This window comes from Bos indicus x Bos taurus, chromosome 5 (assembly GCF_003369695.1).
Source record: "Bos indicus x Bos taurus breed Angus x Brahman F1 hybrid chromosome 5, Bos_hybrid_MaternalHap_v2.0, whole genome shotgun sequence".
Classification (NCBI taxonomy): Eukaryota; Metazoa; Chordata; class Mammalia; order Artiodactyla; family Bovidae; genus Bos; species Bos indicus x Bos taurus.
In genome coordinates this window covers 50,172,605-50,187,026 of record NC_040080.1, presented here as the reverse complement: position 1 = coordinate 50,187,026, position 14,422 = coordinate 50,172,605, and the positions used below count along the sequence as shown (strand labels likewise).

The 14,422-nt window shown below is 43.4% G+C and overlaps 1 protein-coding gene across 2 annotated transcripts in view; it reads left to right on the top strand.

Annotated features, from left to right (window-relative positions):
* RFX4 (regulatory factor X4) overlaps positions 1–3,674 on the top strand; it is a 172,319-nt gene extending 168,645 nt beyond the window's left edge. For both annotated transcript variants that reach the window (XM_027541886.1, XM_027541887.1), the window contains exon 18: positions 2,082–3,674. In XM_027541886.1, the coding sequence (XP_027397687.1) occupies positions 2,082–2,354 (273 nt within the window). In that variant the 3' untranslated portion in view covers positions 2,355–3,674. The remainder of the gene's footprint in view (positions 1–2,081) is intronic.
* The last annotated feature ends 10,748 nt before the right edge of the window (positions 3,675–14,422 follow it).

Sequence of the window (14,422 nt, the reverse complement as noted above, 5' to 3'; positions counted from 1 at the left end):
CATTCCAGATGTTGGGAACACGGTGGGGAAGATGACACCGCCCCACCAGGAGCTTAGGAATACAAGCCAGTGGGAAGAGATACCTGACAAGCAGGATGCTAAGATCCTGCCTCGAGAGGTGAAGGTGGGGCACTAGCTTGGAGAGACAAGATGTCCAGAAAAGTCTCTTTGAGGCGGTGACATTTGAGCTGAGACTTGAAGAATGATGAAAGGGCAAGCAGGGAAGGGGCTTGGAGGGAGGGGTGGGAGAGACGTGCTCCAGGTGGAGGGAACAGGTGGGACAAAATACTCTGAGATGGGAACCAGCCTGGCATGCCTGAGGGCCAGAGAGGAGGTCTCTGTGCTAGGGAGGGGACATGTATCTGAGGAGTTTACTAGAGAGGCTATTGGGAGGGGGGAGCAAACTTTTGGGAAAAATTAAAGACCATTTTGTAATAATATGCTTTACTATTACTTGTTTAATACCTGGGGGCTCATTATCTTGGTCAGGACCCAGTCTTATCATGGTCTCTTTGGGGTTCAAAGGGGCTGCCACACACACACACTCACACACAGAGCCGCTTTGGGGAGTATGAAAGCCTCCGGAGGCTCCTGTGGTCTCCTTGGCAACAGCCCTGGGTGCCTCCTCTCCCCTGAGCTCCAGATACCACCTCCGCCCTTCTCACTCTTTTCCTACCTGTTCTTCTGACTGTGTAAGGCAAGCTGTCTCTCCTGTGGAAGACCAAGCCCTCACTACCGGACCTTGGAGCCCTCCTTCTTGACCTGTGAATAGCTGCTTCTCTTCGCTTGCTTTGGGCCTAACAGCCTTCCCCCACTGCCCCTCGGGCTCCCACTCAAAAGGCAGAGAACAGTTCACTTGGCCCCCTCGACAACAGAGAGCAGCCATTGCTGTCATAACCCCTTCTCCTGGCTTGTCTAGGCTTCAGTCTGTCTGTCTCCCTCACAGGAGGCAGCCTCCCACCTAATCCCTCGGGGCTCCACTCTCCAACTGTCAGGGAAGACAGATGGGAGAACAGAAGACTTCGCACATTCACAGGCAGACTTTCTCCCTACTCGCTGCCCTTGCCATCCTGGCTGACTGGCTCCTGTTCATGTTGGCGTGGCCCTTAGCACAGCAAGGAAATCTTTGTGTCGACCAGCCTGTAAACGCAGAGCTCTAGCAAAGGGAGCCCAGAACTCCTCCCCTTCCTCCCCTCTCATCTACAAAAAGCAGCTCGTTTGCATAGCTGTCTTGGAAACTGAAAAGAATGTAAACGAAGCAGCTCTTTGGGGCACTCCTCTAATTTCTGATTCTTTCTAGAAATGGGTTTTTTTGCCCTTGTCTGGTAGCTATTAACACCTTTTTTCCTGACCTGTACAAAAGCACCTTCCTCCACTCCCAGGGGCTTATCTCGACTCCTTCCAGGTTCTTACCAAGGCCAATAACTCACCATCCTATCTTCTAGGACTCCAGTGAATGTGAACCTAAAAGAGATGTTCTCTAAATGACAGGCACTAAGAATAACCTTCGACACTGTTGACTTGCTTCCTCTTCAAAAACCTGCTTTTAGGCTGCAGTTCATAAGTGGATTCAATTGCAAAATGCTATTTTTAATGAGGTTGTTGTGTTTTTCTTGGCAGTATTGTTCTCTTGGGTTGATGGAGTGGGACCTATCACAACTCCATAAATGATAAAATGATACAGTTCAAACCCATCCATCCATCCATCCATGTCTATTTGGACATACTGTGACTCAGGTACACCTGCACTCACTCTCTCTCTCTCTCTCTCCTGTATTCCCAGTGGGGTTATTCATTCTTTGGGGTTTGACTTCCCCAAACATTGCAGATGAAGAGCACAAAGTCTGTATGACTGGTTGAATGAATATCAGCCCAGCTCTGGCTATGAAATGTTTTGCTCTTCTCCTGCTGGATGCTTCCTAGACCAAGAGTCAGTCCTGCAGAATCTCACTGATGACTTCCCACCAACTTTCATTAACAGTCTCTTAGGAATTTAATGTAAACTGTGAACATGACTGATACTGTGTACGTGCAACTTCAAGCTAATTCTAACTTTGTGGAATTTCTTTCCCCTCAACAAGTACCCTTTTAATAGCCCCACTTCCCGGATGGAACCTTGTCTGATGAGCAGTACTCCCAGACTGCATCCTACCCCAGTCACCCCCCGATGGCCAGAGGTGCCCACAGCCAACACGTGCTACACAAGCCCGTCTGTGCATTCCACGAGGTATGGAAACTCTAGTGACATGTACACACCCCTGACCACGCGCAGGAATTCTGAGTACGAGCACATGCAACACTTTCCTGGCTTTGCTTACATCAACGGAGAAGCCTCCACAGGATGGGCTAAGTGACTGCTTTCATAGGAATCCATATTTAATATTAATAATAATAATAATAATAATAAACCCATCACCCACCCACCCCCAGAAGACTTTATCTCTCTACATCGTAACTCCTGGACTATTCCTAGGCATCCACTTTCCTAATGAACATGAGGCTGGGATTCAGTGCCGGATGAATAAACTTTAGTTCTGAAACGGGGCTCACTAAGAGTCAGTGAGATTGGGTTCCCGTATCCAAGCCAGACTTGACTGTTTGTACAGAGCACTATCTCGGGCAGGCCGACCTGTGACATTTCCCTCTGTTCCATGACTTCACAACCACTCCCAATAAACCACTTATTTTCCTGTTGACAAAAACTCTTTAGTCTTGAAGGATGGATACTAGAGACAGAATCTGGTTGGCACTCTTGGATGGGCACATAACTGACCAAGAGCATTCACCTTTCCATCCGGCTGTCATCTTACTGTACGATGAACAGCCCTCAGAAGTGTCTTAAACATCCCAACTTGCTGGTGGTGTCAGCACTGCTTCCTGGAGCACCAGGGCTAAATGGAGGTGTCCATAAACCCTAGAGTCCCTGTTACACTCATGCTGTCACCATCCCTGCCTGGTCTTGGAACGTAAGCACTGTTGGGAGGGAAGGAAGAGGCCTGTTCCGTATGCCTTAAGTAGACTGAGGTTTGTAGGGGACCAGTTCTTCTACACACAAGTATTTGTCTTAAGTTTGCACAATGGCTAGTGTCAGCAAAAGGCAGAAGAGGGTTTTCTAAAGTTCTGTGAGAATGCGGACTTATGGCATTGAGTATCACACTCAGCTCTGCTGTATTAACTTTGTGAACCTGAACGGACCAAACTTTTAACTTACCAAGCACCAAGTGTGAAGATGACTTTCACGGTTCCTTCATAAGACTGTAATGATTTCCGACACTTTGATAGAAAAAATTCAAAGCTGTGCCTTTGAGCCTATACTATACTGTGTATGTGTGGAAATAAAAAAAAATGTATTGTACTTTTGGAAAATTTTTTCATAGGCATTTTTCTGTCAGATTTGTAGCAATTTGTGAGGTTTGTTAGAGATTAACATAGGTTTTCTTTCTGTATTATAAAAAACACCAAGAAATTATGGTGGACCTATTACCCTATGGGTAAGAAATAAGTGGAAATATGACATCGGATGTTTTAGCAATTGTTCTGTAAATAAAATCTTTGATCACACCACTCAGTGTGATAATCATGTCTACAGCTAAAATGGAAATAGTTTTATCTGTACAGTTGTGCAAGATATGAATGGTTTCACACTCAAATAAAAGTACTGGAGTGACCTGCTTTCTTTTTGTTCATTTTGTGTTTGATATGACCTCTGTATGTGTGTGTGCGCATATGTGGTTTTTTTTGTGTGTGTAATATATATGACATTCTAAATACCTAGGATGTAAGTAGGCAAAACAAAAATAAATGGTCTTCTATGGTTGTGCTTATCAAGTTCCTTGTGATCTTGTCATTATTAAAATGTGGATAGGCCACACATGCAGTCCTTAAAAAATGATTTAGCACCTACAACCTGATTGTAAGAACCAGTCCTACATACAAGGATTGACCTGAAGTTTTCCTGATGGCTAGTGTCAGCAACAGAGAAGGCAATGGCACCCCACTCCAGTACTCTTGCCTGGAAAACCCCATGGACGGAGGAGCCTGGTAGGCTGCAGTCCATGGGATCGCTAAGAGTCGGACACGACTGAGCGACTTCACTTTCACTTTTCACTTTCATGCATTGGAGAAGGAAATGGCAACCCACTCCAGTGTTCTTGCCTGGAGAATCCCAGGGACAGGGGAGCCTGGTGGGCTGCCATCTATGGGGTCACACAGAGTCAGACACAACTGAAGTGACTTAGCAGCAGCAGCAGTGTCAGCAAAGGGCAGAGCCTTTCAGCTCTTACAAAGGATATTATTCTTCAATGCCAGCATCATTAGGAGGTCCCCTGACACTCACTTCATTATGCTTTAATGACCGCCAGGTGTAAAGATCAGAGAAGGCAATGGCACCCTACTCCAGCACTCTTGCCTGGAAAATCCCATGGACAGAGTAGCCTGGTGGGCTACAGTCCATGGAGTCTCGAAGAGTCGGACACAAGTGAGTGACTTCCCTTTCACTTTTTGCTTTCCTGCACTGGAGAAGGAAATGGCAACCCACTCCAGTGTTCTTGCCTGGAGAATCCCAAAGACGGTAGAGCCTGGTGGGCTACTGTCTATGGGGCCGCACAGAGTCGAACATGACTGAAGTGACTTAGCAGCAGGTGTAAAGATATTTTGAGCACAGTGGTTTAAATGCTAATAAACTTCTGAAACAGGACACTAATATTATTAGTTAATAAATATCAACAGATTTTTTTTTTCCAGAATTGCAGTTTGATTCTAGGGCTGGAAAGTGAGGCAAAATTATTAAATGTTTTGCCCAAATGTTAAAGAGTCTAGGATCTATGAGAAATTCAGAGCCATAGATTTCCAGAAATGGCAGTACTGACTATTTTAACTAAAAGGCATGAGAATTCGACAACTTGATTTGCATTTTAAAAGGTTTATTTTTAAAGCCAGGCTCTTACTTGCTATTACATAACATACGTACACCTGAAACTGCTTTGGGGATTAAAATTATACATTTTATATAGTATCCCCTTTAAAAAAATTAGCTGTGTTGCTCTACCAAAAGAAAGCAGATGTTGGATTTCACTCTCTGATGGTAATTAGTTTGATCTTTCAGCCAAGGTCCATAAGTTGGCTTTATATGAGGAAAATAAGGGAGAGGAAGGATGAAATTTCATATTTAGTCACTGAAAATAAGCCTGAGAATAACCAGACCTATTGCTCTCTTTACAATCCAAAGCTCATGCTCCAGAAATGAATCGGTGTAGCAAGTCTGACTTTTGACCTACTAAGCACAAAAAATTAAGCAGTTGCCAAATTCTCTGGCCAGGTAGCAGCAGTACATAATATTGAAATAAACAACACCCATGTACACAAGTAATAACCACAAGCTCTTTAAACGCATAGATATTTAGGCAAAAATAGTCACAACCAACAAGGGCCTGAATCCCGGAAAATACAGTGATTACTCCAAGAACTTTGCAGAGGAAAGAATGTGTTCACAGCACAGCCAGGAACCGAGAGAGGCATCAGCACCGCAGGAAGAAGGCAGCTTCAGGTGAGGCAAGTGGCCCCTGGGCGTTTCTCTCCAGACCACAAGGTACCCATCTCTTGGGAGATGAGTGGACTGCCTGTGTCCCCAATTGTTCTAAAGCTTCCACTTCAGAACAGAGAGGGATATGAGTAAGAAAAGGTAACAACTGCTGTGAGTTCATGACTCAGCTGCACCTTCTCTCCCTCTTGACAGTTCCTAGCCAGTCACCATGACGGCAATGGGCAAGGTCGGCCACTGGGAGTGGGGCCAGCCACTTGTCAGAGGAAGAACAGAGGAGTCTTGGCAATAAAGGGACCCTCCCCTCTTCAGGACACTCTCTGAAAAGGACTCTGCCAGCTTGAAACTAGCTGAAGTCATGAACGGCAGCCAGGATGGCTCACCCACGTCGCAGGCCTGTGGAGTCCAGGCATCCATCCTGCTGAGCCCTTGTCAGGCCTCTAGCATAGCCCAGGTCTGGGAAGAAAGGGGAGCTGTGGCCCCTCGGAGACCACAGCCTGGTTACAGACCAATCAAAAATGTGCATCATCAAATAAACCCAACCTCACTGGAGAGAGGGCCTGAAATCATGGAAAGGTGACCTTGGAGGGGTCACCTCCCCACTCTGGGCCCTGAGCAGGCCTGCTCTATGACTATGACATCCTGAATTACAGTCTGTGTGCTGATGAACCAGGGTGGGCAGATCTGGGTGAGGAGGGTGGACAGCTTAGGGAAAACAAAGAACAGACTGGCAGCTGGGCAGTGATTCAGGGAGGCAGCCACGAGAGAGAAGGCGATGGCTCCACCAGCTGGTGCTAAAGAAATGGCCTGAGGTTCACATCCACAAGCTGAGCCCATATCCTTGCACCACCATCACCAGGCAACACCCCTTCCTTGTATCTGATCTCACTCTCTCTTTCACGACTCCACTGGGGCAGTAGTCTCCTGCTATCTCCCCCATCCTGCAGATCTGTCCTATTTGCTTTAACGTGACATCAGTCAAAATGACATGAATCTGGAGAAGGAAAGAGCAAAAACAAACAGGCTATTTGTCCCAGCTTTTCATACCTCTTAAAGGCAGAATGGAAAGACTGAAAAAAATTAAATCCTAGGAAAGGGCTAAACACTCCCTTTATCACATGGGAAAGAGTGTGGGGGTGGGGTAGCTGTAGAGCTCCTGAAACTCAGAGTTCAGACTTGGTCAAGGGCCTGAAGTATGCAAATCATCATTATTGTCAGAAGCTTAAGGGAAAAATAGAGGGATGTCCTCACTGGCTTCGAAGTGAGGTAAAACAGATTAAATCTTGGTTCCACCAGAGATGATGTAGAAGGGGCATTCCTACTCTAAGTAGGATTAGATGTCATCTGTTCTGAGTTCTAGCTGCCCATTAGCATTACTCTATTAACTCTGTAAAAATAGGGATGTGTAGGATTCACCCACAGTCAATAACTGACCTGGAATGTGATGGGGAAATCTTTTAAGCTCTCCAGATGATTCTAATATGCAGCCCAGGTTGAGAAACATGACCTCTGCCACCTTGAAGTTCTAAGATCCAGGGACTGCTCTCCCCTGAATAGGTACCCCGAGTTTCCTTTTTATAAGGTTCCGGTCTGTCCAGAGTGGCAGACACCAATCATCCACACTGTTTATAGTTTCCCCCAGCTCACAAACCTCTCCCTGACAGCACTGTTTTGTTTGTCCTTCAGCCCAGCCCACCTCCCTACCACTCTGCCGCCTGCCCTCCTAACCTGGACCTTCTCTGCTTCGGTTCCTTGGCAGCCTCCCAAACTAAGCCAGCCCTTGTGGTTTCCTCTTCTTCCAAGGAGGTCAGAACCTTTTGTGCTTCATCAGCCTCCTCCCTGAAGCTCTTCCTCCATCCCTCCTCCTGCGTCTCGACTCCCCCCGCCCCGCCAGCCCTCTCTCCCCCATATTTTGCTGCTACTGGTGTAGGTGGGACGGAAGATGTAGGCTCAAGAGTTGAGAAAAGAGCTGTTGCTAGGAAAGGAGTGTGGGTGAAGAGAGAGGGTGGGTGGAGAAATAGGGCTCCCCAGTTTTATTCCTCCCTTTGTCATCATAAATGCCTCCAGAGCTAAAACCAGTTGTTTTAAGAACTATTACGAAAAATAATAAGGTCTGACCGTGACAGCAGGGGTGAGAGAATCAGCTTCAGAACAGCTGCAGTGCTGATCCTTGATATTTATAACAGTCTCCTGATAGATGGGAAAGCCACTGAGAGAAGTTTCTAAGAGTGAATTCTCCAAGGACTACCAAACGGTGCCCTGACCAGAGACAGTATCCAAAACGTCCCGGCCTGTGCTACACCTCGTGGAAACAAGAACCTGCCAAATGTCTTCCTAAGGACAGAAATGTAATTACAACAGAAGGCCAAGTTTTAAATGAGGAGACAAACTTCCTTCTTCTCACACTGAGCAACGCGTGGTCCATTCCTGAACCAGCTCTAGAGGTTCCTGTTCCTGGGGGGTCTGCAACATGCCAGCCCTATCAGAAGCATCTTTCCCACTTTTTATAACCTCCTTGAGATGTCAGTGGTGTAGTCATTTCTGTTTACAGGTGGAGAGACAGAGGCGATGACCGGTTTAGTGTCCAGAGTCAGGATGTACTAACTGCACTGTTCCATTCCAGACTGTTTTCTCTGCTACAGCACCCTGCCTCCTTCCTCCTTCCTACTTTTGTTTCCATGCCCTCCAGCCCCTATTCCTCTCTAAGTGGCTTTGCAGTTTATAAATCAACCTTGACCGTGGTAAGACAACCTGCTGGGGTTGAAGAGAGTTTCAGAAGTTCTGGGAAATTTGTGTGCGTTCAATGAAGGCAGCTTCTAAGCTGCATCAGCTCTTTCTCCCACACCCAAGGTGGCATCCACTCACTGTAAGTTCACAGCAGACACCAGCTTCCCTCCGTTGCTTCCCAGGGTACATACAAACCAATACATTATCAAGAATCAAGACTTGGTCATTCTACAGAGAAACAGGAACAAAAGAAAATCAATAATAATGTAAAAAAAAAAAAAAAGCAGGGCACAGGAGGATTTTTATTACTAGGTCAAAAAAAAAGCTCTGCAGGGGAGATGCAATGAGCCAAGCATTCACTAGAATGAAGTCATTGGAGGGGGTGGAGGAGGGGTGCTGGCTACCTCTTGCTGTTCAGGTCACTACCCTTTGACAGCAGTGGCCTCTGACCTCAACAACCCTACAATTCTGTTTGGACTGACCCTGAAACCCATGAAAGTCAGATGTAGGCAGTGCCCAAAAGTTGAGATAAAGCTGACTAATATGGGAAAAGCTCCCGGTATGTGCCCCCAGCTGAAAGGAGCTGGCAGTTCTTTGGCCGGAGATGCAATTTATTCTGTCCTCCTCCTTTCAGGGAAATGCTAATCCTTCATAGGCAACTGGAGGGGAAGACTAAAAAGTGGTGATGATGAATGACAATAATCCTTTGTCCACTGCCACCTCCTCCTAGGGTTGAAACTTAAGAGTTTAATCAAATGTTGGTAAGTAAATTAATGCTTTACTGCATTAAGAGTTAAAAAGGAAGTGGCGGGAAGAAAGGTTGTGAGAATGTATTTCCTCTGATATGTGACTCTCAAAACTTAATTACAAAGACATTGGTATAGAGTGTGTGTGTGCACATGTGTGTGTAGTGTTTTAGCCTCCTTATTTACATACACACACAAAGGACAGTCACTATCCCCCAAACTCTTTTGTCAAAGCATGTCAGTGTTAAAAACATTAACTTCAAGGTTTAAAGATCAAAGAGGTATGCTAAAATTACTTTTCTATTGTTAAAAACATCAACGACGACAAAAACTCAAGCATTTGTTCACCAATAGTAATAACATGACCTTTATCCCCACATCTTCCAGCATCACTGTGAGGGAGGTTGCATTTTTCATTCCAGTTCAGCTAACATCTGAGTGGCTACTCCATGCCAGGACTGCTGTGCTGGCCACTCGGACAGTCATCTCCTTTAACCCTTACGACATCCTGCAAAGTAGGTATTATCATGTTCGTCACAGTTGAGAAAATCAATGTTCAAAGAAGGCAAGTAGAATCTTTTGGCTTTCAAGTTTTCCTCTGAGATACAAAAAACTGGTTGCCAGAATGGTTTTAAGGAATTTGACAAATGATGGGCTTCTGAGACTCACGCGGTGAATTGGGACTAAACACCAGGTTTTCCAATTCCCAGTCCAGCTCTTTCGCCACATTACAGCACTGCCACCCAAAGTGCTGGGTTTTCCCAAGAGGTGTTTGGATGGGAGTCCAAGCCAGCAAGATGCAAATAGGTCTGACCCACATTCCAGCTCTTGGATAAATAAAAACTCCTAAAGGGCAGAGCCCATTTCGTGTGCTTAATTTGAGAGCCCCACTGTGGACAGTCAATCAGTATTAAACAGCTACAGGTACACTTGCCAAGGACTAACAGCATGGGCTCAATTTTAGCAATTAGAATACTGCAGAGGAATATTACAGAGGAATCTCACACAGGTACTGAAAGGCTGGATCAAGTAATCATAAATTTCTAAGAGTTTAAAAAGAAACCTCTGAAGTCACCTAATTAAACTCTAATTTTATAAATAAGATCCAGAGAAATTAAAATAACACACACAAGGGTTTGACACCAGTCAGCAACAGACCTTTTCCTGTCTCCCAGTTCTATTTATGTTATATGGTATTGTGAGGTAGTTTTCAGGAATGGAACATGTTGTAAGCTGAAACTGGATTGGATGGTTATATAGAGTCATCAGTGATAATGACGTCTCCCAGATTTAATTTTTCCTTATCCTACTTGACCAACTGACCTCTAAATCTCCCTTGCAGGCTTTCAAATTCAGCTAAGTTGGTTTTCATTTCTCAATAAGTGTTTCATTAGTTCTGGCCTCTCGAACTTCTCTCTTGGCATTTCCTCCTATCTGCTAGCCCTCTAAGCTCTTTGTAGTATTCTCTATATAGTTCTCCAAGAAGGCTTCTCTGATTATTCTTCTTCCCATAAATGTTTATCTTGCTTTGATTTGCATAATATTTACATTCAATTTGTTCCTTCCTAACAGTAGAAAAGATCTGCCAACTGCCTGGATGCTTCTTATATTCCCAAAGAACAGGATCAATTGATTCTACTTGTTTTTATTTTTTATGGTACCTAAGACAATGCTTTTCATACTATTCTGGGGTTCTCAAGGCAAGAGTACTGAAGTGGTTTGCCATTCCCTTCTCCAGTGGACCACGTTTTGTCAGATCTCTCCACCGTGACCCATCTGTCTTGGGTGGCCCTACATGGCATGGCTCATAGTTTCATTGAGTTAGAAAAAGCTGTGGTCCATGTGATCAGTTTGGTTAGTTTCCTGTGACTGTGGTTTTTCACAACAAACTGTGGAAAAGTCTTAAAGATATAGGAATACCAGACCACCTGACCTGCCTCCTGAGAAATCTGTATGCAGCTCAAGAAGCAACAGTTAGAACTGGACAAGGAACAACAGACTGGTTCCAAATCGGAAGGAGTACGTCAAGACTGTATACTGTCACCTTGCTTATTTAACTTATATGCAGAGTACGTTATTCAAAATGCCAGGCTGGATGAAGCACAAGCTGGAATCAAGATTGCTGGGAGAATTATCAATCACCTCAGATATGCAAATAACACCACACTTATGACAGAAAGCAAAGAAGAACTAGAGAGTCTCTTGATGAAAGTGGAAGAGGAGAGTGAAAAAGTTGGCTTAAAACTCAACATTCAGAAAACTAAGATCATGGCATCCATTCTTACCACTTCATGTCAAGTAGATGGGGAAACAGTAGAAACAGTGACAGACTTTATTTTCTTGGGCTACAAAATCACTGCAGATGGTGACTGCAGCCATGAAATTAAAAGACGCTTACTCCTTGGAAGGAAAGTTATGACCAACCTAGATAGCAGATTAAAAAGCAGAGACATTACTTTGCCAACAAAGGTCTGTCTAGTTAAGGCTATGGTTTTTCCAGTAGTCATGTATGGATGTGAGAGTTGGACTCTATAGTTGAGTGCTAAAGAATTGATGTTTCTGAGCTGTGGTGTTGGAGAAGACTCTTGAGAGTCCCTTGGACTGCAAGGAGATCCAACCAGTCCATCCTAAAGGAAATCAGTCCTGAGTATTCATTGGAAGGACTGATGCTGAAGCTGAAACTCCAATACTTTGGCCACCTGATGTGAATAACTGAGTCATTGGAAAAGACCCCAATGCTGGGAAAGATTCAATGTGGGAGAAGGGGACAACAGAGGATGAGATGATTGGATAGCATCACTGACTCATTGGACATGAGTTTGAGTAAGCTCCGGGAGTTGGTGATAGACAGGAAAGCCTGGCATGCCACAGTCCATGGGACTGCAAAGAGTCAGACACGACTGAATGACTGAACTGACTGAAGACAATGCTATGCTCCAGTGAGCCCCAAATTATTTGTTAAAGGTACAAACCATGTCAAATAACTTTGCTACAAAAAAGAAACTTCATTCTTAATAGAAAATGAATTTAAGGTAACTTTTAACCTCCTAGATTATTCTGATTTCTCAAAGACTAATTAATGAGTCACAGGCTTATAAGGTTGATAGTCTACAAAAAAATTATATTCGTTTAGTGGTTGATATTCTATCAGAATATTGGTCTAGTGATTATCAACCAGGAAGCTTTTAAAACTACCAGTACCCAGGCCTCACCACAGATCAACTAAATCAGAATCCTTGCAGGTATGCCCAAGCCATGATTTGCATACATCATATTGTAATTTGATTTGCACATATTTATATGTAAAACCTCACTCATTAATAAATTTGTCTAAAGAATGAGCATGTTCAAATATGCTTTTGTTGTCCTTAGATCATAGAATGTTAGAACTGAGAGAGAACCAAGACTCTATCTGGATCAGTTCCTTTATTTTACAGTTTAGGACACCAGATGACATTGAGAGAGTAGCCTCACATGGTGGCGTGGTGGTTGTTGAATGACACTTTGTATCTCGAATTAGTGAAATTCTCTGAAGTCCAATTGTGGAGCTGTAGTGAGTAGGCCAAGCTGTTTAGTTTTTAAATTTCTTCTAAAGAAAATGTATAAAAAATATTACATGTGAAAGACTTGGATTCTAAAAGCTGTTACCACCAGGTACTTTAATTTGGCACATTCCGACCAGTCCATTGTTATGGCAGAGGAAATGCCAGCACAGGATATATCAAAGTCCAAAATAAATGACTAGTATCTATTTGCAGGGTTTTTCATTGGCCCTGACCCATACGGTCATAGCATTTTATGCTATCAGAGCCCAGAGCATTTCTAGCTCTTAACTATACCACTTATGAGCACTTATTGCTCATGAGCAAGCTAATCCATACACTGAACTTCCCTTTTCTTTATAAAAAGGAAGATAGTGCCTGTCCTACTGACCTTGCATTTTCCAGCTATTACAAGGATTAAGTCAGATGATCTATGTGGAGATATTTTGAGAACAGTACAGCACTATCCAAACATAAATACAGAATTATATTATTATATCTTAGAGCAGTGACTTGTGAATAAATATTTGTTGCTTTGATTACCCAGACTCTAAATCCCAATTCCTTGGCACCAAGCCAGGCAAGAATCAACAGGAACTGGAGTTACTGCTGAACTAGAAACTCTAGTCACTGAAAGTATCACATAACTAAATATTCAGGGAGGTAAAGTGATGTAGTGATCCAGAATTTAGCTAGTCTAGGCTCTAGTCCCAGAGTCTGCTTTTAACTATTGACTTTGGACAAGTCACTTAATTTTTCTGGGACCAGAGTCTAGTCAGTGGTCAAAGGATGACTTGAATTAGAGTCAAAGATCCTTTTGATTTATAAAATCAGAATATTAGTGCTTAATTAAAATTACTAAAGTGCAATTTCCCAAGCCATTAATTCATGTGGTTTCACATTTTTAAAATCTCTTTTTAGAAGTAGAGGGTTGAAGCCTAAAAACATAAGCCTATTTCTGGTAAACAGACATTTCAAACACATGTGTATAAGACCCTCTTTAAAATAAATGTCTCTACTCAGATACTTTATGCTAGCTAGTATCCTATCCAGGAGCCGTTGCTCCAAAAATAAATATATGGTTACCAAAAAACCATGTAGTACAGTACTGGACAGAGAGTAGGCAACCAAATATTTTATGTTACAGTTCTCAGTTTGAGTCTCAATTGTTGTTATTTAACTAATCCGAGCCTGATTTCCTATATGTAAATGGGAATACCTCGCTCAATGATCCACCGAGATGGTGTACAGTAGAATGCTTTGTAAACAATTAAAGATAACTGCAAGATATTACTATTAAATGAGGAATATAGCTTACTAAACCGTGGCCTAAGAAGATGCTTTTTAAAGAGACAGACCAAAATCTGACTTTATTATGGACACAGCACTTACCCCAATATCTGGCTCAACAAATATGCTCAATAAAGGTTTGCTGCATGAAATGTATGATCCACCAAAAGACCAAAAGCTCCATGAGCTCAGATTCCATACTTCTTATTTCTAAGTTCTCAGATCCTAGCACAACATCTGACACATAGAAGAAACTCAATAATTATTAGATGAATAAATTTTTGCCCCTTCTAATTCTTCAGCACAGCTCGAGAGGGAGAGGTAAGCAGGGCTGGCATGGAAGATGATTCTGGTAAATGTAGCTTGGAATGGAAAACTGAAAGTTACTTAGAGAATTCATCCACACTCTAGCAAATAGTTTGGGAGTGTAGAAAGAGCATAGATAGGATCCTAGTTCAAATTCAATTTTCAAATTCTGCCATCTCAGTAAATTAACCTATTAACCTCTTCAAGACTCAGATTCCTCACCTTAAGAATAGTACCTCCCTCACAAGCTTAAGGCTTCCCCAGTGGCTCAG